Raw genomic sequence first — 27,583 nt, 5'->3', positions numbered from 1 at the left:
GGATTCTCGAATAAGAGTTTTTTCGAGATGGCAGTGAGGGCATAAACAAATAAAAAGTTATATGATATATAGAAAAAAAAACAAAACAATAATTTAATAACCGAAAAAAAAAAATGAAAATCATAAAGCTGTATATATCGATATACTAGAATGAGCGTATATAAAACGGCATATCGCAATACTATGATGATCGTTATATCGACGACTTAACCCATCAATGATATAGAAAATGGTGTTTTTTCAAATGACTATCGGTTGGAATGGTTGGATTCCAGAATTCTGGAGATAATTCATATTGCTCGATGAAATTACGGAGAGGTTCTTTTTTTCACCACGAGAACTGGTAGATTCATTAATATATCTATCTATCCTCTTTGATCTGAATATCCCTAGTAAATAATTCGGACATCATTTTTTTTTGCTCTGGGCGAATTGAACTCATCTAATGAAAATATTTCGACAGCCATTACACGGTTATTAGAATTGCCACTATCAATATAGCAAAATGATATGTCAAATAATTGATGAACCAAAATCATAAAATCCGGAATATCCCCAATTCAGGGCTCTTCTTCTTCAATGGCACTAACGTTCCTAGAGGAACTTCGCCGTCTCAACGTAGTATTACTTGCGTCATTTTTATTAGTACTTAGTTGAGATTTCTATGCCAAATAACAAGCCTTGAATGCATTCTGAGTGGCAAGCTCTAGAATACGCGTGATCACAGTGCAAGTCGGAGGAAATTTCTTTGACGAAAAATTCCCCCGACCAGAACGGGAATCGAACCCGAACACCCGGCATGTTAGTTATGACGCTAACCACTCGGCCAAGGGAGGCCAATTCAGGGCTCTACTAGGGTCAAATAAATATTTTTTAAATCACATCGGCATTCGACTGCACTGTTGTAAACTGAAATAAATCAAATAAATGAAATATATTCGTCTATTTCTCGAAATCTTTGGTAATTGTGTAAACAAACAGTGCTACGAAATTCGTTTGTACCCACTCGGACGGCTGTCATTCGATTTTGTTTTTATTTTTTTACTCCCTCAAACGTCATCGGCTTTGTGCAAGTCGGAAAAAAGTTCGATACGGAGTAGAAGTGCAAATCATAGAGGAAGAAAAATTATTTGTGAATTTTACGTGTAATATTTTGCTTTAAAAACCCAAACAACCATGGAAGCTGTCCCTCGGATGCCGATGGTCAGCTTCGAGCTGAAGGTTTGCCCAGATGCGACCAGTTTTGGGCCGCTGAAACAGGTACGGAATCTGGGCGCTGGACGTAGCTTTTTGATGCAAATTAAATTAGCTGTTTTTTGTGGGGCAGCCATAGGGGTGTCACTTTTTCCCCGAAGGATGAACACTGATAATTGAAAATTGCATTGTGTTTTGGGAGAATATTTAGCATTACTAATAGACCAATATAGAATGACGTTGTTTTATCAGCAAATGTGACATCAGCTTATCAATATTTTGTTTATAATTCTTATCTCATTGTTAATTTTATTTTTCATCTTCAGTACATTGCAGAGTATTATCATGAGGATCCAGATTCTTACTCAAAAGAATGCTATCAACTGGAGCAGCTGAGAAGCTCTGCAGCCCGACCATCTCAGGATGTCGAAGGAACAGCTGTGCTGAAGCGCTACTATTGTCAGCTACATTCGATCCAAAATCGTTTTCTTTTGAATCAACTGCCGGAGAGTCATCAAATGCTTACTTTTAGCTGGCGCGATCTGTACAGTGGATCAACACTCCAGAAAAGTAATGTGAAGTTTGAAATGGCCGTAATATTGCATAATTTTGGTGCGCTACATACCCAGCTCGGCGCGGCGGAAGGTCGCGCTGATCCCGAGAGTATGAAAAAAGCTTGTACCCATTTCCAGTGCGCGGCTTGGGCTTTTGGTTATATAAAGGATAATTTTGCACTGCTCTTGCAGGGAGACTTGTCGACGGAATTGCTAGTGTTTATGCAGGCCCTCTGTTTTGCCCAAGCTCAAGAATGTATAATGGAGAAGAGTCTCTGTGACAACAGGAAATCTGGCATTATTGCCAAAGTAACCGCACAGATTGTAACGTATTATAATTCTGCTCTGGCTGCGCTTTTGGTTCAAAATGGGGAAGATGGCCGAATCCAGGATATTGTAGGCGGCAAGCAGTTCAAGGAATGGCGGAAATATGTCAAATTCAAGATATCCTATCTGTCGTGCATTCTGCTTCTTTACCAGGGACAACAGTCCGAAGAACAGCAGAAAATGGGTGAACGTGTCATCCTGTATCAATCTTCGTTTGACAAACTCGAGGAGGCTAGAAAAGAGTCCAAAGGACTCGCTCACATTGATCAGGTGAACGATGCCCTTCAGTTCACGATGGATGTTGTGGAAGCAAAACGAAAATCAGCTAAAAATGAGAATGAGTTTATTTATCACGAAGAAGTTCCAGACATAAGCTCGATTGCCGCTGTTCAGGGAGCTAATCTAGTACATGGAATTGCTTTTAACGTGACCGATACGGATGCCATGGGGGACGACATATTCCACAGGCTGGTCCCCATGAAGGCCCACGAGAGCAGCTCAGTTTATAGCGAGGAAAAAGCAAATCTTCTACGAACCATTGGAACCAAAGTGGAGGACAAGGACAGCGAGCTGACCACTTTTATGAGTTCACTGAATTTGGACTCAATACACTTTCAGAACCCCAACAGCATCGGAGGTGACAATCGACTTCCCCAGGGACTCGTCGATCGTTGCGCGGATTTGAACGCCAAACCTAACGCCATTCCGGATTTGGTACAGTCGATGTCGAACCTCGCGGAAACTTGTTCCGATGTAGAACTGATGTTGCGTGAGATCAAACACTTACTCAAGCAGGATGAGATTCAGGAGGACAGCTATCAGCAAAAGATTGGCCAACGCTCGAATGGGGGAGGTCACGTTGCCGAGCTGAATCGGGAATACGCCAAGTATCAAGAGGCTCACAATAAAGCCGGCGAAAGTAACGACACGCTGCGGAAGGCAATGGGACTGCATGTACACAACTTGAAGATTTTGGCGCAGCCACTGAAGGAAATCAAGGAGCAGATTCCAACGTGCGGCGAGCAGTTCGATGAATCAACGCTCAAGGAGCTGCAGGGGATGTTGGCAAAGGTGAGTATTCAAAATTATTTTATGATTTTTTGGAATTATTTTATAATTTTTTGGAAAACCTGTATCTTTCGACGGTAGAAATTTCACGTTGATCCGTTTGTTTTTAAAAACTTCTGCAGGATGGAAGCCGAGAGATGACAATAGATTATACTAATGGTCGCAGTGGTTCAAGGCTCCTACAGAAGAAGAAATTGAGAGAAATTTGATTTTGGACACAAACATTAAAAATGTTCAGGTACTAAAATCGCGAAATCGCTGAGAGTGGCTAAATCGAACATGGATGATGCTCGAAAGTTGTACAGCAAGGTTTTGACGAAGTACCAAGGATGCATGCTGATGGATGAAGAAACGTACGAGAAGATGGATTTTGGACAACTCCCAGGTCTGAAATTCTTTAAGGATACTGCCAGAAAAGATGTCCCCAAAGAATTAAGATTCGTTTTCGCCGATAAATTTACCAAGGTGTTCTTGATTTAGAAAGGGATTTGCAGCTATAGACAGAAAACCAAGGTTCTCGTCACAGACAAGACAATGGGCTTTAAAATGTATAGGAAAGAGGACCTACAGAAACGTCTCTTTCCGTTTATAAAGGCTCACAAAGATCCGGTGAGGTATGGGCCTGATTTGGTATGGGTCAGATCTGACACTACAGTCGAAAGGTGTCAGTACCAATGGAGTTGATTACATTGGAAAAGACCTACTGAGATACAACTAGTTTTGTGATTCCGGACTCCAAATGAATCAAGTTTCACGAAGACAGCAGTAAAAGAACGTGGTGGCCTCGGAATTACTCTCAAAGCTTTGCTGTATTAAAGACCGTCATTAGATACCAACAACGAACAATAGAATAAAAAAATTTGGTGACGAATACTGGATGATTTTCATTGAGAAGTATACAGTACGCACAGATAAGCCACTGGATTAATTCTATTTCATAGTTATTAGCATCGCCTGGAAGAGGAGGAATGTGAGTAGATGGAGCAACTGTAATCGCAAGAATCGTAGACACGAGACCCAGACGGTGTTGACGCAATTAAGAAGGTCATATACCAGCTTCGCAACTCTTCAAAGCGGGTCCGGGTAAACTCATATAAACTGTACACCGGCCGATATTCGGGTTTCGTGATAAAGAACAGCTACCGGTGGAAAGAAAAAGAAGAGATAATAAGTCCCATCTATATAGATCTATAGGAATATTTATAAATTCCAAAATATTTGCAACTGAACACTTTGGTAGGCATGAAAGAAAACTGGTACTAAGACTAACTTTAGTGTTTCCTTAAAAAAAAAAATCAATTCATTTGCAACTTATAGACTACAACTCGTCTTCGTCCAGGATCCCTCATGTTCAGACGTTAGATTAGAATTTCGGGGACATATGGGGGGTACGAATTGAAGAACTGCACCCTAAAACCTCCACATGCCAAATTTGGTTCCATTTGCTTGATTAATTCTCGAGTTATGCAGGAGTTTGTCATTTGTATGGCAGTTCTCCCTTAGATAAGGGGGTGGAGTGTCTAACTACCGTAAAAACATTTATTGCACCCTAAAAACTCCACATGCTAAATTTAGTTTCATTTTCTTGATTAATTCTCGAGTTATGCAGAAATTTGTTTTTCATTTGTACGACAGCCCGCTAGAGGATGGAGGAGTGTCGAACCATAGAAACATTTATTGCATCCTTAAACCACCACATGCCAAATTTGGTTTCGTTTGCTTGATTGATTCTCGAGTTATGCAGAAATTTGTGTTTTATTTGTAAGGCGGCACCCCCTTAAAGGGTGGGAGGAGTATCTAACCACCGTAAACACATTTATTGCACCTTAAAACCTTCACATGCCGACTTTGGTTTTGTTTGCTGGATAAATTCTCGTGTAATGCAGAAATTTGTGTTTCGTTTGTATGGTAGCCCCCCCTTAGAGAGGGGATGGAGTGTCTAGCCACCATAGAAACATTTATTGCACCCTAAACCCTCCAAATGCCTAATTTGGTTGCATTTACTTGATTAATTCTTGAGTAATGTAGAAATTTGTGTTTCATTTGTATGGCAGCCAACACCACATTTCGGTGGGAACAAAAATACCCCCGACTTGCATGTATTGGCAAAGCGGATTCCCCCAGGTACATTGATTTTGAAGTCAGCGTTAGGGAAACACATTGAGGTGCGAACAAAAATATCCCCAATATCCATTTATTTGCCAAGCGTATTCTCCCAGGCACATTGATTTTGAAGTCCGTGATAAGGAAACACATTTTGGTGTACACAAAAATACCCCCTACTAGCATGTATATTTACAGCTACATTGGTTCTGAAGTCTATGGGGATTTACAAAAACCGGGCTAGATATATTATAATTCACTGTCACATTGTCCGAGCTGGTATCATCTTAAAAAATCGGAAAACTGACAGATTATAATTGTCGTTTCTGTAATTTCGAAGCTGCTACTTCGGAACATTTACTGTTTACTGTGTCAATGCAGTACACTTATTCAGCGAAGACTGAGGATTTTTGAAAAGGACATTCTTCTACCTAACGAGATTTGGTCTGCTGAACCAAAAGGAGGAGGATATGCGACTATCACTCATTCTCTGAGTGATGGAACAAACTGACAGTACATACATAGCAAACTGGAGTGCACTACAATAGATCAAACTAATGGTCGCAGAGGTTCAGGGTTCCTATAGGATAAGATATTATGATTCATCGCACAGATAATCTGCAGTAAGCTTGAGCTTGGGTGGACTGTACAATTCGTAGTTGCTCTCCGTGATTGACCTGAACCTACCAAATTGCATAAAGGACACAGAATGACACTTGGGACTAGCAAATCATTCTCGTTGTGCAATTTTCGGTGATTCGAGCTTTGAATGGTCAATAACGACGCCGGCCACGTCCTTACAGTCACCTGGGGAAGGGATAGCGTGGTTCCCTAGCGTTTATCATGGAAGGAATAGTTGTTAGTGTGAATGGTTAAGAAAAATCAGGATTCACTGCGTTAAGTGATATGATAATTTTAACGCAAACTATCGACCACTCGTCGAAAAAAATTTTCGAAAATTTTATATGTCACACACGTTAGAGATTGTCTCTAGATATCCTGAGAAGGAAAACCTGTTAAATTGATTGGACCGACTATATTCATAAATTCATAAATAAAGGTTCTTTTTTCAATCGCTAATCCAATCTCGATGACGGACAGTTACATGTCGGAAACCTGAGAAGGTAACAGAGAGAACTCCTCTAAGCCAATGGACCCTGCGATATATTCAATTTTATATCACGGGTACGCTTCATAGACTAAAGTTACTAAGTTCATATTAGCTCCAAACTGGTTCCATTCAGATTAGATTAGAAAATGTGGCCGCACAAATCATATGCAATCTCGAGAAGTAAACAGTTGCACTGATGCGACCGCTAGTTGTCATCGCCCCACCCGAAATCGACCTCATAAAGTAAACAAAATTCGCTCCCGTGGCCGAGTGGTTAGCGTCATAACTAACATGCCGGGTGTTCGGGTTCGATTCCCGTTCTGGTCGGGGGAATTTTTCGTCAAAGAAATTTCCTCCGACTTGCACTGTGATCACGCGTATTCTAGAGCTTGCCACTCAGAATGCATTCAAGGCGTGTTATTTGGCATAGAAATCTCAACTAAGTACAAATAAAAATGACGCAAGTAATACTACGCGGAGACGGCGAAGTTCCTTTAGGAACGTTAGTGCCATTGAAGAAGAAGAAGAAGTAAACAAAATAGCCTGCAAATATAACCGCACTAAAGGCTATGAAGACAGTGCATTCGAGCTCTCACGAAAACATGATTACACAACTGACAAAAAGAAACAAACCACTCTACTCGCCCGAAGAGTCAAAGCGAGGGAAAGCAAGGCACCCACACCAATACAATTCCATACGGCTGCAATCCCACGACCCCACACGACTCGTACGGCCACACTCTCGCATAACAGTCGCATTCACTGTCCCATATCCCTCTCACAACACTGAGAGAGTCTTTATGTGAAATGGATTTAGGAGAGCTTTCGGATCGGTATTCGAAATTACGAATTGCGAATCATGATAGTATTCATGAAAGAAAGCAAACTACACTCAAAAAGAACTTAGCTGCGGTATTGATATTCCTTGACATGGTTGGGTCATCGTCCTGCTAGTAGAACTAATGCGATTCCTGCCTCGATCGCATCTGGTATAAAGAATTTGAGCTGAGATTCTGGCTATCACACACGCACATAAACACAGTACCTAGAGAAGAAAATAACGACGCGAGAAACGAGCAAAACATGCAAACGAAAAATTTTCACGAATAGATAATTGGGTAAACTCGAAAATTTAATTTTTCTCTTGGCAGTAGAACTAAAAACATTATTTCACATTTTCCGAACTTCACTCAGGCCAACTGGTAACTTTCACCAACAGATTAATCCCAGTAGCAAATTGAGCCGAAACGCGCTTAAACACGCTAAAAGATGAAAAAAGCAAACGCAGAGCAAAAAAAACAACCGCACCCAATGACTGTTCGTTACACTCTCCTCATCGCCCAGATAATCTGCAGTAAATACTTATACGCGACGACGGAAGAGCTTTAGGAGCAACCTATGGAGACAATCGGGAGAACTTCTTTACCAAAAAAATATACTTCACCGTGTACGCGAAGGCGGAAGATTTCCATTGACAAACTATAAAATACGACCGAGAAAAATCATTCACAACTAGGTACTGGACCGACTATATTTTTCGTGATTCAACGTCTGTATCGTATATATCGATACGCGACGACAGAGGTTATCTCTGGTTTTTCTACAATTGAACGACCCGACTATATATTTCGTAACATCTCACGCATTCGTAGTCATTCTCCGTTGTGTAGATTTACAGTTTGGTTCATTCCATTGGAAAAGAATACTGACCTCAGTCTTCAATTTTTCTTTCTCGCAGGTCAACGAGATGAAGAGCCAACGCGTCAAGCTGTACCAGGACCTGCGAACTAACATCACAAACGATGACATCACGTCGCAGGTGATTGCCCTCGAGGGTGGCCCGGACAACAAGCAACGCATGCAGGAGCTGTTCGAGAAAGAACTGGCAAAACATAACCAACTGATTACGCTGCTGGAAGCCAACATGAAAGCCCAAGCGAACATCTTGAAGGTCCTGACGGATATTTACGCCCGCTGTGCCCCGATCATCAAATCTATAAGCGAAACGAAATACAAACGGGAGCAGTTTTTCTCTTCGCTGCAGGGATCGTACGATGTGTACGAGGATTTGCTGTCGAAGAGCGCGAAAGGGTTGGAATTTTACAAGAAGCTTCAAGCTAACGTCCAGAAGCTATATTCGAGGGTGAAGGCTGCCTGTGATGTTCAGGATGAGGAGCGCAATCAAAAGTTAAAATCAAGCAATATGGTGAAGAAGCAGGATTCTTCTAGGGAAAGTCCTAGAATGAGTAGCGGTCCGAAGCTTAAAGACTATCTGAAGTCTGGTAATATTACTCTTGGTTCCATTAAAGCGGCTGGGATGGATACTAATCCGTCGGCTTACATTCCTCCTGTGAGACCGAACCCGGTAGGGTCGGAAAGCACTGCTCCAACTTCCAGTGCAAACTCTACCGCGGGCGGTTATTATCAGGATTCATATTCTAGTTCAAATTACTATCCTGCGACTGCAATGGCACAGTCAACGCAAGGAGTTACTGATTATACACAGTACTATCAGCATCATCATCAGCAGCAACAACAGATGAGTTACGGTCAACCGGCGACCTCTTCTACATTCCAATCTAATACCAATCCGACAATGACTTCAACGCAGACACAACCTCAAACGACGGGTTATGTTAATCCGATTTATCAAAATCCCACCCACAGTTACTACAATAATAACCGAGCTGTGGATTATAACCAATATCCGCCGTCGCAACCCTCACCCGCGCTGTCCTCTGTATCTGGTGATGCTCCTCCGACGCAACAATGGAATCAAATGACGCAACAATTTGGATCAATGAATTTGTATCAACCAACAGCGAATTATCAGACAAACTTGGATACGAATACTGCCTTGAACTATAATCAAATTAATTCGTACAAAACGGATGCTACCTCTTTGAACCAACAATATTCGACTCAAGCTAATCAGTCACATGCATCATTCGGCCAGTCGTCAGCTCAATATCAAGCTGCTTCCGGGCAATATTATCAGCAGCCGCAAACACAGGTACATCAACAGTACACCCAACCGACCCAGCCTAGCGAACCCCAGAAAACCAATCCTGATCCAAGTAATTCCTATCCTACTTATCCTGGATATTCCTACAATCCTCAAACAGGTACATACGAATATACCGGGGTTCAGTACAACCAATCAGCTCAGCCACCCCAAGTGAATCCTTATGATAGTAGCAAGACTGTACCACCAACAACGAACACTTTTTCAATACCAGCCCCGGCTTCAACATCCGGCGGATCCTATTACCAACAACAAGTCGCCGATTACAGTAATCAACAGCAAACTCAAACTCAGTATATGAATCCGTACAGTTCTAGTTCTGTTGCGCAAGGCACGATCACCCAATCGATTGCTTCTAACATTCCCTCATCTCAAACAACAACTACGGCTGGATATAACGGATACGGAGGCCAAGCGACTCAGCTTCAAGACGTCAACCAGCAGTATCAGCCAGGACAGACCCAGAATTCCTACTATAACAACACTCCCGGTTATGCCTATCAACAGAGCACCCCTGCGGTTCAATATCCCCAACCGACGGTTGATACGAATTCGGTTCAAAATCAGTATTCTAATTATGGAGTTACATCTTACAATTACGGAACCTATAGCGCCACCAACGCGGACGGAAGTGCTACTCAGCAACCACCACCTGCTGCAGTGCAGCCGACCATTGATCGCACCACTAAAGTTACGGTTCCTTCAGCTTCTCAACCGCAGCAAGCCCCACCGAGCGCTCCAGCCCCTGCAGCCAGACAATCCTCCAACTTGGATCTGCTCTCGGGAATTGATTTCACACCCGCACCGGTGGAAGCACCCGTACTACAGCCCCAATCATCTGTCACATCCAAGGATGAAGATGTTAAGAGTGAAGTCCTCACGCCAACCAAGGTGGTAGCATCCCTGGCCGACGTTACACCAAACCCCGCCTCTGTGGCTGTTAATCAACAGCCACAAACAGATACTCCAGCCTTGGGACCGCCAGCGGGCAGCGATCGCAAGGCAAGCGTGGACAACCTTTCCATCTGTTCGGATTTGAGTTCGATTGATCAAAATTTTGACTGGGAAAGTGCATCGCTGCATGCGGGTAAACCAACGCAAGCCCGTCCGCCACAGATTGATCCGATTGGTTCGATTGTGGGTGGCGGAAGTACAGTGGTGCTAGGTACCAGCAACCGGAGCACTTTGGACAACATTTTGGTGCAGCCCGTGCGGGATCCGTTCGAGGATCAGTCCACGCTCAAGTGGTTCCACAAGGAGGTCGAACGGTTGGAGAAGTTTATCGACAGTTTGAATGTGAAGACGCTAAACGGAACCACTCCGCTGGATGGGAAGTGGAAGGAATTGCAGGATTTGCTGGTGAGTGAGATGGGTGATGATAGAAGCAGGAAACAGTTGTTAGCATATATCTTGATTCCAGGTGAAAGAGGAAGCTAAACGACAGGTCAGTGTGGCCAGGCTTTTTCCGGAGAAGAATCGCTCCGTTGATTGTGTGCCGTATGATCACGCGCGGGTGACATTGCCAACGGAGACGGACAATTATATAAATGCGGCTTATGTAAAGGTGAGGAGAATCTGATGAACGATATTTAGTTTTGCATTGTCATTAAGAAAGAACTTTACTGAGTGACCGTCACTTTATAATTTGTAAACTCTTACTCTTTTCACATTCGACCAAACAAGATTTTTTTTCTCGTCTTTTTAGGAACATTTAGTCTCCTTAGTTGGTTCGTCTCTAAACAAGATTAATTAGACTAAATCAATTAGCTTTAAACAGGGTCTTATAATTTCACTTCAATTGACACATGGTACCTCAATAATGAGCCTATCGCCTTTCCAAGGACATTACAGGCTGTTCTTTCCAAGAACAACTCATGGAGGCTGAAACCAGAGGCGTCAGTTTCGCCTGTTCAAACTGTTCATAGGACAGGTAGACAATCTCAGAAAAAGTGTGTATTACTTCACATTTGTAACATCGATGAGGAATTATCGAAGGTTATTTTTATTTTCTATTTTGGTGGAACTCAAATCTACCGTGAAGAATGTAATCTAATAGCTATACTTGACTACACCACCCAATCCGCACGCAACACAACTTTAACGCTACAAAATAAGCAGTAATGACTACCGGGTTCAAACCTTTCAATCTGAACCCGCCGTCATTCAATCACTTCTCTGTATCTTCAAGAGCGACAGGGCAAACACAGTCAATTACGTATGAAACGATCACTACTACTAATGCGCCGCCTTGCGTGAAAATGATGAACAAGGTTCAATGTTTTTTGCTGAACGAAACCGATGAAAAGATGGAAAATACACACCACCATTCTTCAGGGCTTGTTCGTGCATGTCATCGTTTTCCTTTCTGTTTCTACTTCTGACGTCATTGAAATTTGAGAGACCACGAGACCGCGAGAGTACACAGCACCAAACACTCCTAGCGAGCGTGATGCAAATAAACGTGAGAAGGGGGAGAGAGGGGTCAAGGTTGCGTTACTTAATGGCTTAATGGTTCATAGCCGTAATCGTTACGTAACAATATTCTATTTTTATTCCAAAAAAAGTTCACGCGCCCCTATATCCTTGAGCAGCTAACTTCTATTCTGGGACCGAATGAGGTGTGTTTCCTGATCCAGGATGATAAAGCACGTGTTGTAATGGGTTTAATAGAAGCCTGTAAGCAGACACCGATCAATGCATCTCGAATATCGCGTTAATCCACCGGATCATGATTTTGTCATGGCTGCTAAACATAAGCATATTCCGTGAATGAAGCTAGGGCACCTTCGTCATGCTGAAGCCGTTCAATACTGTAGTCCAATGTACGTGGCGATTTGTTTAGAAAGGTATTGTTCTTCGAACGCATTTTCTCATGGGCTCGATATTAAAAGGGTGTGAGAGCTGCCTGAATCAAGCCAGTAATCATAATTAATTAAAACGAGGACCACACGAGACCCCTCATTTTAAAAAGGTCATAGATACTTTCGATATATCATTTTATTCAATTGAATCTCAATATTAATTGCTACAAACGCTCCAGGACAAAGTGTTTTCAACCGAGTTGCACGTCGGGGACTCGAAACTGAAAACATTTTGAGTATGCAGGTGAATCGTTAGCTGATGTGTGGAATAACCTAGCGATCAGAGCTGAATATATTGAGTTCGAAAACAAGAGCCTGCCACTCTCCGACGAATTCCGGAAGAGCCTTACGGTGGAATTACAATGTGCAAAAAACCCGTCAGACTTCCATGTCGTCAGAAGACACCATGCAATGGCGTCAGTTCTTCCAATGCTTCAATTTTTTATCTCTTTACGTGAGCTCGAGCTTGAGCTTGGGTAGACTGTACAATTCGTAGTTACTCTCCATGATTGACCTGAACCAACTAAATTGCACAAAGAACACACAGAATGACGCTTGGGACTAGCAAATCATTCTTGTTGTGCAATTTTCGGTGACTCGTGCTTCAAATGGTCAATAACGACGCCGGCCACGTCCTTAAGGTCACCAGGGGAGGGGAAGGAATGTCAGTATGATAATCGCCGCCCGAGGGCCAGAAGGGTCGCCTCTATAGCGTGGTTCCCTAGGGATTATCATGGAAAGGAAAGTTGTTAGTGGGGAGAGGAAAGAATCGGGATTCACTGTGGTAAGTGATGTGATTATGTATACGCAGTCTATAGAGAATATCTTCAACCCTCCTGTACTCGCGTGCAGAATCGTAACACGTATACTCGCGTACGGTGTCACAGACCGAAAATTGAACTTCTTTGTAATGTTGCCATTGTGTATTTTTCAGGTTTTATTGGCATTTATTTGAAGAACAGGGTAAGATTGAATGGAAAATCTCCAAAAAATATGTTTTCTTCATCTTTATTATGTTTTAATAGTCATCTAATTCAGCCTCCTCAAAACAGAGTTATTTTTGATACTCCAACACAAATAACAAAATTCGAATTTTTCATTGTTATAAAATAAAAGTAAGCAACTGAATATAATTCATGGAAGTATAAAGAGCTATAAAACAACATAAAACCGTATTAATCGATTGTGGTTTCATTGGAGTAAGAATCAGAACATAGCATAACTGCATGCTCGAAACAAACATATTTTTTACATTTCATGCAGTTGTTGCGTATTTTTCGGGTCTTTTGTCATGTATATATGTATAACGACCTTCTAGATAATTACCAGATGATAAAAGTTCTGGAATATAAAGTTTGCATATTTCTAATATTCTTTTTTTTTATTAAATCGTTTATTTTTACAGGCTCAGTTACATAAGTTTAAAGGAGCCAAACTCCTATCTGTATTGTTACAAGTATATATAAACATTTTTCATTAATTCTAGTGTTAATGAAGTAGAGAACCGATTACTCGCGGTTTGCTCGAGTTTAGAAGGGTGACATTTTTTTCAGGAAAAGGAAGGGATATAAGGATATGTTGACAATGTTCACACTCACATTCGCACTCACATTCATCATACTCAATTCTTAAGCCTATCTTATATCTAATACGTATTTACATTTCACCTTATTCTATTGTTAGTAAGAAGGGATTTGCTTTCTCGCGAAGGAAAAGGAAAAGGAGAATATAAGGATATAAGGACAATCACACACGAAGATCGATAACTTTTAGGAAGACATATATTTGGGACATGTAATCAAGGTCTAACCGAGCCAACACATCTCTCACCGGCACATTGGGCTGTCTTCCTCTGGCCCGAAAAGAGTTTTCTAAATTCGATCTGGCAACAAGATACACCTCGCACGACCAAACAACGTGTTCGATGTCGTGGTAACCTTGGCCACAAGCACAGATATTGCCATCGGCAAGATTAAAACGAAAGAGTAGCGCGTCTAACGAACAGTGATTGGACATGAGTCGAGAGAAGGTGTGAATAAAGTCCCGACTCAAGTCCAGACTTTTGAACCATGGTTTGAGGCTAACCTTAGGGATAATCGAGTGAAGCCACCGACCCAATTCATTTTCGTTCCACTTACGTTGCCAGTTAGCGATGGTATTTTTACGGACTAAAGAATGAAATTCATTGAAGGCGATTTGACGCTGATAAATATCGCCTTCAATTGCACCTACCTTTGCAATGAGTCAGCCCTCTCATTACCCGGAATTGAGCAATGTAAAGGGACCCAGACAAAGGTAATGACATAACAGCGTCTGGTTAAAGCACTCAAAATTTCACGTATTCTCTCAAGGAAGTACGGCGAGTGCTTTTCCGGCCTCACAAGCTTCGACAGAGCTAAAACTATCCGTTACAATGTAATAGTGTTCAACAGGTCGTAAGGCGACGCTGTCCAGCGCCCAGTGTATTGCTGCCAATTCAGCAATATACACTGAGCAAGGATTCTGAAGACTGTGGGAGGTGCTAAAAAATTCGTTGAACACTCCAAATCCTGTGGACTCATTCATAGAGGACCCATCAGTAAAGTACATATTATCACAATTGATACGCCCATACTTTGCATTGAAGATCGTAGGAACGATCCCCGATCGATGATAATCTGGAATTCCATGGATTATCTTCCTTCATGAATTGATGTAGTCAGGAAAACAAACACGGTTGGGAATATACGAAGAAGGATCAACCTGCATGGAGATGAATTCATGATATGAAGTCATGAATCCAGAAGGAAAATTTAGCCCGATCAGCTGCTCAAAATTTCCGATCACCAATGGGTTCATAACCTTACACCGAATGAAGAACCGAAGAGATAATAAATTGAAGCGATCTTTTAGTGGGAGTACGCCTGCCAAAACCTCGAGACTCATGGTATGCGTTGAGGGCATACATCCCAACGCAATACGGAGACAAAGATACTGAATTCGCTCGAGTTTAATGAGATGTGTTTTGGCAGCTGATTGAAAACAGAAACTGTCATACTCCATCACTGAGAGAATAGTTGTTCGATACAACATAATAAGATCTTCGGGATGGGCTCCCCACCAGGTGCCGGTAATTGTACGGAGAAAGTTTATTCTTTGTTTGCATTTTTTACTCAGATACCTAATATGGGCCCCCCAAGTACATTTGGAGTCGAACCATAGCCCAAGATACTTGAATGACATAGCATGAGTGATCGGTTTACCCAAAAGTTGAAGCTTTGGTTTTGCTGGTCTATACTTCCTAGAAAAAACCACCATCTCTGTTTTCTCCGTGGAGAATTCGATCCCTAGCCCAATGGCCCAGGTTGAAAAATTGTTCAAAGTATCTTGTAAGGGTTCTTGCAGGTCGGATTCGTTTGATCCTACGACAGACACTACTCCATCATCTGCAAGTTGTCTTAAGCTGCAATTTTGTGTAAGGTAATTGTCAATGTCGCTTACATAGAAGTTGTACAAAAGGGGGCTTAAACAGGAGCCCTGAGGGAGGCCCATGTAAGAGACCCGACTCACTGCCGAATCTCCGTGAGAAAAATTCAAATGTTTCTCACAAAGCAAGTTATATAACATATTATTCAACAGAGGCGGCAGACCCCGAGAGTGTAATTTGTCTGACAAAACCTCTATTGAAACAGAATCAAAGGCCCCCTTTATGTCCAAGAATACTGAAGCCATTTGTTTTTTTTCGGCGTAAGCCATTTGAATTTCTGAAGAAAGCAACGCAAGACAATCATTCGTCCCCTTGCCCCTGCGGAACCCATATTGTGTATCTGAGAGTAAGCCATTCGTTTCAACCCAACGATCAAGGCGAAACAAGATCATTTTCTCCAACAATTTCCGTATACAAGACAGCATTGCTATTGGGCAGTACGAATTGAAGTCGGAAGCGGGTTTTCCGGGTTTTTGAATAGCTATAATTCTCACTTGTCTCCAATCATCTGGAACAATATTATGCTCCAGAAACCGATTGAATAAATCCAACAAGCGATGTTTCGCCACATCAGGGAAAGGTTTCAACAAGTTGAACTTAATTCTATCCGTTCCTGGAGCCGAATTGTTACAAGAAAGGAGAGCAAGAGAGAATTCTACCATCGAAAACTCGGAATCAAGATCGCACCTATCTTGTGGTATATCTCGAAATTTTTTTTGCACAGGTGCGGAATCAGGACAAACCTTCCGCGCAAAATTAAAAATCCATCGATGTGAATATTCTTCGCTTTCATTCGATGAAGAGCGATTTCTCATGTTTCGAGCCACTTTCCATAATTTTTTCATTGACGTTTCTCGTGACAAACCTCCCACGAAAGTTCGCCAATAAGCACGTTTTTTCCCTTTGATCAAGTTTTTAAATTGATTTTCAAGGTCCAAATACGTTTGAAAATTCTCAATGGTTCACGTTTTCGAAAAGCTTTAAATGCGTTCGATTTATCCTGATAAAGCTTGGAACATTAGCTATCCCACCATGGATTGGGAGGCCTTCGACGAATAGTGGAACCTGGGATGGGTTTCGTTTGAGCGCGAACCGCGCTGTCATAGATCAAACGAGAAATGAAGTTATACTCCTCCAATGGAGGCAAACCATCTCTGGAATTGATGGCTAGAGCAATCGCGTCCGCATATTTTTTCCAGTCAATGTGTCTTGTGAGGTCATATGCCATGTTTATAGATTCAGAAGAATTCGACCCAATGGTGATGGAACTTTTGATTGGCAAGTGATCACTACCATTGGGGTCCTGGATTACATTCCACTTGCAATCTAACGATAGTGAATTCGAGCAAAGCGAGAGGTCAAGAGCACTTGGGTTAGCAGGAGGTTTAGGTACTCGTGTTGTTTCCCCAGTATTCAAAACGGTCATATTGAAGCTGTTACAAAGGTCATATATCAACGATGAACGATTGTCGTCGTGCTGTTCCCCCCAGGCAGTTCCGTGAGAGTTGAAGTCTCCCAAGATCAATCGTGGCTCAGGAAGGAGTGAGCACATGTCAACAAGTTGTTTGCGGCTAACCGCAGCTCTCGGAGGCCAATACAAGCTGACAATACAGAGGTCTTTGCCTCTGATGGTTGCATGACAAGCAACAGCTTCGATCCCTCCAATAGGTGGAAGTTCAATTCTAAAAAATGGGTGGCACTTATGATTCCCCAATAGTACCCCTCCGTATCTGTCATCGCGGTCCAAGCGTATTATATTAAAATCGTGGAAAGAGAGATCATTTTGAGAAGAGAGCCAGGTTTCGGACAGAGCAAAAACATCACAATTGAATTTATGAATTAGAAATTTGAAAGTATCCAATTTAGGGATAAGACTACGACAATTCCACTGTAAAACAGTGATATCTCCGACCTCTCTATTTAAATTAGACATCAAGAGAGATAATCATTGCAAGGAGGGGCCATGTTTGCATCAATTGCTGCAAAATTGTCTTTAACACTGGAAGCATTGAGATGACAATGGTTCTGATGGAGTCGGAAACGTTAAAACACGTGAAGATTTGATCCACAAGGTCAGTCAACTTTATAAATCCCGATTGGGAAGTTGAACTGGACGGAAAAACAGGGACAGTTGGGGTTTTTGATGTCCCCTCGAGTGCTGGGCCGTTCAAAGGTGAACCATTCCCACGGAAACCAGGAGGAACCTGATTTTGCTTGTCCGCTGCACTCAATTTTTTAGACATGCTAACAGGGGGTATAACCGGTGGGGCTTGTCCTTGAACTTTGGGAGTGGTCACGTTTTTGCGCCGGGGATTCCCTTGGAAAATGAACGGTGTGCCCCCGTTAGCTGTGTCCGCTTCCATTTCGTCAACGGGCAACGTGGCGAAGACATTTTGAGTGTTAATTGATTGTTGTTGGGCCAGTGGAGAAGCGCCCTTTAAAATATCCGCAAAAGAGCGTTTTGAGCGTTCCTTCAAAAAGCGCTTCTGTTTCTCTCAGCGACTCTTGTAAGTTTCACAAGCTGAGAGCACGTGTGGGGATCCCCCGCAGTATGGACACTTATGCTCAGTCGCACTACAGGATTCCCCCACATGTTGCTCTCCGCAAGGTGCACAGCGCTCCTTGTTGGCACAATAATCTGAAGTGTGACCAACTGACTTGCATTTGTTGCAAGTCATGGGCTTTGGCACGAAGAGTCGTACAGGCAGTCTCAATTTGTCCACCATGACGTAGTCAGGGAGGGCCGAACCAGCAAAAGTTACACGAAACGAGTCTGACGGCGTGAATTTCGTTTTTCCCTCTTCTTGGGATACTTTACCTAGTTGGCGACTGTCCAAAATTTTAACGCCCACCAAAGGGAGTCTTTTGAATTTACCAACTCCTTCTTTTATCAATTGGCACGTCAGACCCGTTTCAGTTACCACCCCTGAGATTTCTACGTCATGGGAGGGCACGTAGACACGATACGCTAGGGTGAACCTCTCGTCGATCACAATTGCATTTGCGTGTTTCCGATCACTCACGACAACACGCAGTTTGTTCGGCCTAACCTTAGAGATTTCGACCACGGAGGAATAATATCTTGCCAGATCTTTCGAAACCTGAATGACATTAATAGACTTTCCTTTTGGTTTGGGCCGGAAAAAAACAACCCATGGACCAGCTCCAGATGCGCCGTCTGGATAGACCTTGACACGAGGAGAGGAAACAACTGAGGGGGAGGACGAGGTCGATTGTTGAGCGGGAGCGGGATCAGTAGGACTGGGAGGCAAGTTCGTGAGTTGAGCGGAAGCGGGAGCGGGAGATTGAGGGGGCGAAGAGGAAAAGTTTGCCAATTTTCTTGAGGGGGGCTTGTTGAGGTTAATCAACTCTTTCTCTGAAGAAACATCTTCTGAGGGGGGAACGCGTTTGAGCGACTTCCCAGCCCCCGTTGTAGCTAGTGAGGAGGAAACAGTAGTTTCAATCTCCATTTTAACATGACCTTCTGCCATTACGGCAGATATAAAATAATACAATTTTGAATTCTTCTATCTTCCTAAACCATATATATTATATTATACCTAAATCGCCTAAATCACCAATGCGAATGAAATGAAACGGTGTCCCAATCGAACCGCGTGGCAATCGCTCGGTACAGCTGCAACGGTAAATCGCACCACGACACGATGATGGAATCGATGACGATGATAAAGCACACAAAGCGATGATACGGCACACGCACCGTGCCCGCTGTGGAGGACTTCTTCCTCACGCTGGTTGTGATTGCTCTTCTCACTCGCGCAATAAAGAGAACCCCGTTAAGGCGAAATAACTTCACCAGCCACGAACTGATAACGGTATAATCTCCACTATATGATAGACGCGAACAAATTTGCGACCGATGTCTTCGGACTGCGCGAGCTGAATGTCTAATATTCTTTGTCTCTGTATTCTTGGTAAACTAAGAATTAATGCCTTTTTAGATGGGGCATGAAAAGATGATATAAAAGGATTTATAGGAACTTCCTTTTCTTGTCGATATTGTCCATTATAAAAAAATATTCCCGAAACGGTAACTGTTAGAAATTAGCATAAGCCACCTATTAGTTTATAGTTCCTCCACAAGTGAAATTTATAATTACTCCATAAGTGAAATTCTCTCACAAGTGTGTATATTAGGGTGCCAATGAATGTATGGGAAAAAATCGACCCTAAAATTTCAAAAAGTTACCCTATACAAAATGTTCACCACCTCTAAAAACACCCTATGCCAAATTTCAGCTCAATCGGATTTTAGGGAGAGTGGCGCAAAGCGTTCAAAGTTTGAGTTTTTTTGAAAATCGAAAAATCACCCAAGGGGGGAGTAAAGGAAATCGGGGTTTTCGAAAAATGGTATGAAACGTCGAGATCTAGCGTCATCTCGAAAAAAATTTTTTTGTTAAAAATCGGCACTCCGGGACTTTTTTTCGGCATGCGAAAGGAAAAGTATGGTTTAGGGTGCCAATAAAAATAGCTATTTCGATTTTTTATTCGGAACTTGCTACGAAATGTTGATTTGCACAATAATATACCCTATGCAAAATGTTAGCTCATTCGGATTCATTTACTGATGTTGCAGACGTTAAAATTTGAGTTTTTTGAAAATCGAAAAATCAGCGGAAATCGGGGTTTAAAAAAAATTTGATGCCAACAGTCTTAAAATTGCCTGAATTGTTATCTCAAATTTTTTTTTTTCAAAAATCCATTTTTCAGACGGAAAAACGACCAAGTGCAATTTTGACAAAAAAATTTTTTCGAGATAACTGTAAATCTCGACGGGTAATGCAATTTTAAGACATTTGGCATCAGAAATTGCCTTTAAAACCTCGATTTTCGGTGATTTTTCGTTTAAAAAAAAAACTAAAATTTTAACGTTTGGGCACCAGTAAATGAATGAATGAGCTAATATTTTGCATAGGGTATATTATTGTGCAAATCAACATTTCGTAGCATGTTCCGAATGAAAAATCGAGATAACTATTTTTATTATCACCCTAAGCCATACTTTTCGTTTCGCATGTCGAAAAAAAAGTCGATTTTTAACAAAAAATTTTTCGAGATGACACTCTTATGATCTCAGATCTTACTAGTTTCATGTAATTTTAAGACATTTGGCATCAAAAATTTTGACGTAGGACTACGTCTTTCATTTCTATACCGGGGTGTAAAATCAAAGTTTCGAAAACGAAAGCGTTACGCCGGAGACCGAGATTTTGAGCGTTAATAGCTCCTAAACAACTGAACGAAATGGTATGATAAACACTTCATTCGAAAGATAAAATGTCTACGCGTTATATACTTGTTACTTTTTGATCCAAAAACTTGTTTCAATAGTCTTAAAATTGCTTTCAAAACAGGCTATTGAAATCACCAATCGGTATATAAGCTAGCGGCGCTCGGAAATCCACTCAGTTCTAATTGAACAGCGATTGGAGCATGTTGTCGCTGTTGCGGTGAAGCTCTTTATTTATCATGAAAGCGCGGATGAACGGTGTCACCAAGAGCCTGTTTGTGCACCCTAGGCCAGAAGGGAATCTATCAGGAGGAGAGTGATGCCACAAACGGTTCCCTGGGAAGACATCGCTACACACACATACACGCGCGGCTATTAACAGGTGGTTATCGAGTTGGCATTAACCACTGGTGGGCTTCCAGTATCGAGGAAAATGTGGAAATATCTAATCGTTACTGAAAATTATCTGCCAGCTCCTTTGGGAATTTTCAAAATATATTCATGTGAAAGAGTTTAATTGAATGTTTTCTATCCATGTTACACTGTGACCAAATACATTTGGTTTTGTGGTTTTTCAATCAATCGCAATTAACAGGATAGCTTCAGAAGATTATTCTTCCCCATCAGTAGGATATTTCCGTATCCAATATTGTATGCGCCCGCAATCGATTATTGCTCAGTCGCCGAAAGTTCCGAGCTCAGAGAGTTCATTCCCCTCTAGTTTGCCTTCCAAATTGCCATCGTAAACCACACCTTCTCTCGATTCAATCACACACAAAAAGCATACTTAAGCGATATTCTGGTGGTGAGACACATTCATTTTTCGTGAGGACATCGACAAGACAACATCGTTGCCTAACGTGCTGGAGGAGGTGGACGGCGAAGGATCGACACATACACGCGCAGAACTCTTTCCGTTAGGATGCCATTCAGCATCGAGAAAGTTCCGGAAAGATCTAATCATTGCTGGAAAATAATCTGCCAGTTCCTTTGAGAATTTTCAAAATATATTCATGTGAAAGAGTTTATTTGAATGTTTTCTATCCATGTAACACTGTGACCAAATATATTTCAATCAAGTGCTATTAACAGGTGGTTATCGAGTTGGCATTAACCACTGGTGGGCTTCCAGTATCGAGGAAAATGTGGAAAGATCTAATCATTGCTGGAAAATAATCTGCCAGTTCCTTTGGGAATTTTCAAAATATATTCATGTGAAAGAGTTTAATTGAATGTTTTCTATCCATGTAACACTGTGACCAAATACATTAGGTTTTGTGATTTTTCAATCAATCGCAATCAACAGGATAGCTTCTGAAGATTATTCTTCCCCATCAGTAGGATATTTCCGTATCCAATATTGGATGCATAAAACCTTGTGCCTCCAACATAACGCTCTCGTTTTCGAAGTTCTCCAAATATTCATTCATTCAGAATGAATTCAGATTCAACTTCATACAAATGATCTCTAAATCAACGATAGTCCTACGTCACCCTTGCGGTTATACCATAGATATAACCCACTTCCTGTTTTTTTTTCGAAAACCTCGATTTCCTTTACTCCCCCCTTGGGTGATTTTTCGATTTTCAAAAAAATCAAACTTTGACCGCTTTGCGCCACTCTCCCTTAAGTCCGATTGAGCTGATATTTTGCATAGGGTGTTTTTTCGAGGTGGTGAAAATTTTTTATGGGGTAACTTTTTGAAACTCGAGATGACCACTTTCATTGGCACCCTAGTGTATATGTATGACCATTATATTTAGCGAATAACTATACGAAAGTCAAACATTTATATTTTGCTTTTGAACGCATGAATCTAACGACGAATAGTTAATATTGAGTTGGGGAAAAAGAAATGTCGTATATTGTCAATATATGGCAACACTTAAACATATCTTGTGTTGTATTTATCGCATCGGGACTTACTAAAGGGTGTGTCACATCAAATTGCATCACGGAAAAAACGCTGTAGAAATTCGCCCAGTAGACCGATCCTTTTGAAAATTTTAGACAGTAAAATAAAAACTATTAAACAACTTTTGGCATTTTCTTTTTATTCATACTTCGAGCCCAAGCCCGTATGCTTGCACCTTCCTCTTTACCCCGTCCATAAGGTTCTGTACAACGTCAGGTTGTAGTTTTTTTTGAACAGAAATCCATTTTCTCTTGAAGTCCACCTCCGATTTGACAACTTTTTTTGAACCTTGTATGTACGCAGGCCCTTCCGCTGCTTGATCCGCTGGACGAATGAACTTGACAAATTCAGCTTATTGGCGACATCCCGGACCGAACTTCTCGGATCACGTCTAAACTGCTTAACTACGCGCTTGTGATCTTTTTCACTGACGGAGCATCCATTTTTGCCGTTCTTCACCTTCCGGTCGATGGTTAGGTTCTCGAAGAATCGTTTTAGTACTCTGCTGACCGTGGATTGGACGATTACCAGCATCTTACCGATGTCCCGATGTGACAACTCCGGATTCTCGAAATGAGTGTACAGGATTAATTCACGACGCTCTTTTTCGTTCGACGACATTTTTCCAAATTTACGAAAAATTGACAGTGAAGCATGGCCAACGTGATCTATACACTCTTCTCTGATTATAAGCGAAAGCTGAAGATATAATTCCTAAAAATTAAATTTCTACAGCGTTTTTTCCGTGATGCAATTTGATGTGACACACCCTTTATACGGCTATTTAAAGACGACAATCTGTGCTACAAGTGTCGTTTTGACAGTGTTGTGATTGTCCTTTTCAGTCTCAAATTATAGCGCGTCAAAGATGGAGTCTACCAAGCAAGAAATTCGCCATATTTTACGTTTTTACTACCTGTGAGGTAAAACTGCAACGAAGGCGGCCGAAAAAATTCTTGTAGTTTATGGACCCGATACTGTAACGTTTCGTACAGCACTTGTCCAAAAATATTACTCCTATACTCGCGTCGGTGTGTCAGACCGAAAGTGTTAAAAAAGTGGCACACGTCCACATTATACTAACACATGCGATACGCTAAACGATGACGAACGACGAATAACGAAGCTAGAGAGAATCGCAAAGTCGTAGTGTTGATATTTTCTGAGAAATGAACGAATTATTGATTTCTCGGTCTGACAGACCAATGCGCGAGTATAGGAGTGTTAAGTAAACTGAAAAGGAAAAGGTTTAATTATCATTGGACTGGCTAAATATTCTATTATTTTCGCCCTTGCTTTTTATCGAAATCGAATCGCGGAGAGTTATCCATAACATACCTGAGAAGGTAACCGAGAGAACTCTAAAACCAATCGAACTACTGATGTATTCTGTTGATCTTCAATCCTTACACTCAATAGAACGCCAATCGCGAAAGCGATGAGTTATCTTTGGGAAACCTCAGAAGGTTGCCGAAAGAATTTTTGTGACACTAATAAGATCGGAAATATACAGGGTTTTCCATTTCGGGCTTCCGAAAGTATACAGCCCTGCGCTGACAACCGTTTGACATAGCTGTCAACCAAAGCGTCATATCGTTAGTTGAATGTCTGCCATTTTACAAAATGGATCGTTTTAGCATCGCACAACGTGTTAATTTTGTTAAATTATACTATAAAAATGATGAAAAACCGGCAAATGTTTTTCGAGCATTACGGACGGATTTTGGTCGTCATGGACGGCCTACAGAGCACACAATCGCTTATGTTGTGCGTAAATTCGAACAAACTGGATCCGTAGCGGATATTGTGAAACCTGTGCATCATCGTAATGTGTGTTCGGCCGAAAATATTACTGCTGTTGCTGCTAGGGGATGACCCGAATGTTTCGATTCCACGGCGTGCTCAGCAATTGGGCTTGTCAAACACATCATTGTGGCGAATTTTGCATTTGGACTTGCACCTACATCCATATAAAGTCCAACTGGTACAAAAATTAGAGCGTGGTGGCCATGGAATGCGTCGGGCATACGTCGATTGGGTGAACGAACAACAGCAGCAAAATGCTGAATTTTCGCATCAAATTTTCTTCAGCGATGAGGCACATTTCGAGCTCGGTGGCTATGTGAACACCCAAAATTTCCGTATATGGGGCTCAGAAAATCCACACGTGATTGTTGAGAGGCCATTGCATCCGCCAAAAGTCACTGTTTGGTGCGCATTATGGTCTGGTGGAGTCATCGGGCCGTATTTCTTTGAAAATGAGGACGGCGAGACGGTAACTGTGAATGGTGAGCGCTATGGCCGCATGTTAACCGATTTTTTTGTCACAAATTGATGATATTGATACGGATGACATGTGGTTTCAGCAGGACGGCGCCACGTGGCACAAAACACGACCGAACATGGCCATATTGCGAACGAAATTTGAGGGACGCATAATTTCGCGTTTTGGTGATGCCAATTGGCCGTCCAGATCATGCGATTCGAACCCGCCAGACTTTTTTTTTGTGGGGTTATGCAAAAGAACGTGTCTATGCCAACTCTCCGCAAACTCTTGAACATTTGAAAGACAACATTCGTGAAGTTATGACCGAGATACCGCCCCATATGTGCCGAAAAGTCTTCGAAAATTACCTGGATTCAAGGTGTGCGAGGAAGTCCTAGGTGGACATTTGAATGATGTTGTATTTCACACATAATGGCATAAACCAAACTTTAATTTGAAATAAAAGTTTCATCGAAATTCGAATTCTAAGTGTGTTTTATTCCAATTTACTTTCGGAATTTAAAGTTGGAAAACCCTGTATATCTTAATCCATTGCATGGATTCTTAATCAATTTCCAATCACGATAGTGCAGAGTCAACTTTGGGAAACCTAAAAAGGTAACCGTGAAAATATATCAAGATTTATCGCACGTATTCTTCATCAAACGCGACAAGCAATTTTTTATATATTTACGTGATCGACAAACTCACCCACACTCGCAACAACCTAACAGTTGAATAGTTTCAGTATAATCGCATTCAATTTATATCATTGCTGTAACTTGGAAAAAGATTTTACTACGGTTTACTGCGAATTATTTTACGTTATATGAAAACCCATGAAACGACAGGTGTTTTAAATTCGGTAGAAGCAAAATCAATAAACATAAACATTGATAGTAATTTTCATTTTTTTAATTTCTTATTTGGTGTATACGTTCCTCGCCGCTTTCGTTTATACAAGTTTTTATTCAATTTATTGTTTCCCAGTTTCACAAGGATATTATGCCGGTAAGTGATTCGATGGTAGGCCAATTATGTTTAGTCGCTAATGTACTGCTCGTGTGTTGAAACTATCCCGTTGACTTCTCAGTGTTCCATCGTTGATATGAACTCTCTCATCTCTTTTTACAGGATCTTGGTTTCGGTTGCCCTCAACTAGTCCTAGCCCAGACACCTCTCCAAAACACAGTGAACGATTTCTGGAACATGATCTGGTCGCAGAAAGCTAACGTTGTTGTGTGCTTGCATACACCGAATGAGGTGAGTTCGAGAGTGAAACCTTTTCATTCAACCGTTAAACACAGCCTCTTACTATTCACCATAGATATTGGACACTTTCTGGCCGTTGGAAATCAAACAGGAACTCACCTACGGTGATGTCTCGGTTTCGCTCATCAAACAGTTTGATCTAACGCACTGTATCGAACGGATGCTGCGTGTGACCATGCTTGGCTCGGATATCATTTTGAACGTTTCTTTGCTACAAAATAAACTATGGCTCAAGCAGTCAGCCGAGTACGTACTGGGAATCGCACAAAATGTGATCGATGCCTACAGGCAGCAGCAGAGCCAGGAATTGAAGTCGTTGAAACCGCTGATCGTAAACTGTTTGAATGGGTCGGACCGGTCCAGTCTGCTGGCGGTGGCCATCGCTTCGATTCTAGCAACCCAAACCAAGAAACCTATATTGATAAGTATGATTAATGTACGAAAACGAGTCTATGATATTTTTCAAATACTTGTTATTTCTAGATATTGTAGATATTTGGTATAGAATTTGCTGTCAACGAAAGGGTGCCCTTAGGGATCCCAGTCACATCCAACAGTCGTACCAAATTGTTCTAAGCAATGGTCATAGTATTTTAAATAAACGTGAGTATTTTAAACGATCGCTTATCAATAATTCCATTGAAATTGGTGAAAATTGACTAGGTGGTATAATGACATCGTATCAGATGAAGACCGAACAAGCTAGTGCCGCTGCCGAGAAGGAGGAAGCAATCAACGATCCGTTCAAAGATTTGGATCCGCTGTGGAAACTGAAGTGAGCGCAAAATTTGCCGTTCTTAGCTCCGATGGAGTAGATCATTCCACAATGTAGTTGTATTGCTTGGTCATTAAGCGACATAGATCGACTGGAAATTGGGTTTCATCAGCAGTTCGCAAGCGAGCGTTTATTATTGTTATACGCAATCGCGCACCTATATTGGATATATTTTATTACATTCGCTATTGTGACTTTCATAATACAACAGGTTATTTATTCTATAAAACGAGTATATTACGAGCATGATTACAATTGAGGTTTTTTGGAAGAAGGACCCGGAAGGATGGATATGAAAAAAGAACTGAAATTGCTATTATTTATCACAGAATTATAGTTGTAATTAGTTTACATCATACAGGCAACAATAAAGACCGTACTATGTTAAACAATA

The 27,583-nt window shown here is 41.5% G+C and overlaps 1 protein-coding gene across 2 annotated transcripts; it reads left to right on the top strand.

Moving 5' to 3' along the window:
- The first annotated feature begins 1,064 nt into the window (after positions 1 to 1,064).
- On the top strand, positions 1,065 to 27,583 carry LOC129765207 (tyrosine-protein phosphatase non-receptor type 23). Of its 2 annotated transcripts, XM_055765250.1 has the most exons (9): positions 1,065 to 1,260; positions 1,521 to 3,146; positions 8,096 to 10,741; positions 10,803 to 10,946; positions 26,133 to 26,153; positions 26,277 to 26,405; positions 26,470 to 26,839; positions 26,898 to 27,017; positions 27,078 to 27,583. In XM_055765250.1, the coding sequence occupies exons 1-9, from the start codon at positions 1,177 to 1,179 to the stop codon at positions 27,191 to 27,193; spliced, it is 5,256 nt and encodes a 1,751-aa protein (XP_055621225.1). In that variant the 5' UTR covers positions 1,065 to 1,176; the 3' UTR covers positions 27,194 to 27,583. The 2 variants fall into 2 exon arrangements, with proteins under 2 accessions (XP_055621225.1, XP_055621226.1); XM_055765251.1 differs by lacking the exon at positions 26,133 to 26,153.

The sequence above is a fragment of the Toxorhynchites rutilus genome, chromosome 2 (genome assembly GCF_029784135.1).
Source record: "Toxorhynchites rutilus septentrionalis strain SRP chromosome 2, ASM2978413v1, whole genome shotgun sequence".
Lineage (NCBI taxonomy): Eukaryota > Metazoa > Arthropoda > Insecta > Diptera > Culicidae > Toxorhynchites > Toxorhynchites rutilus.
This window is presented reverse-complemented; position numbering and strand designations above follow the sequence as displayed.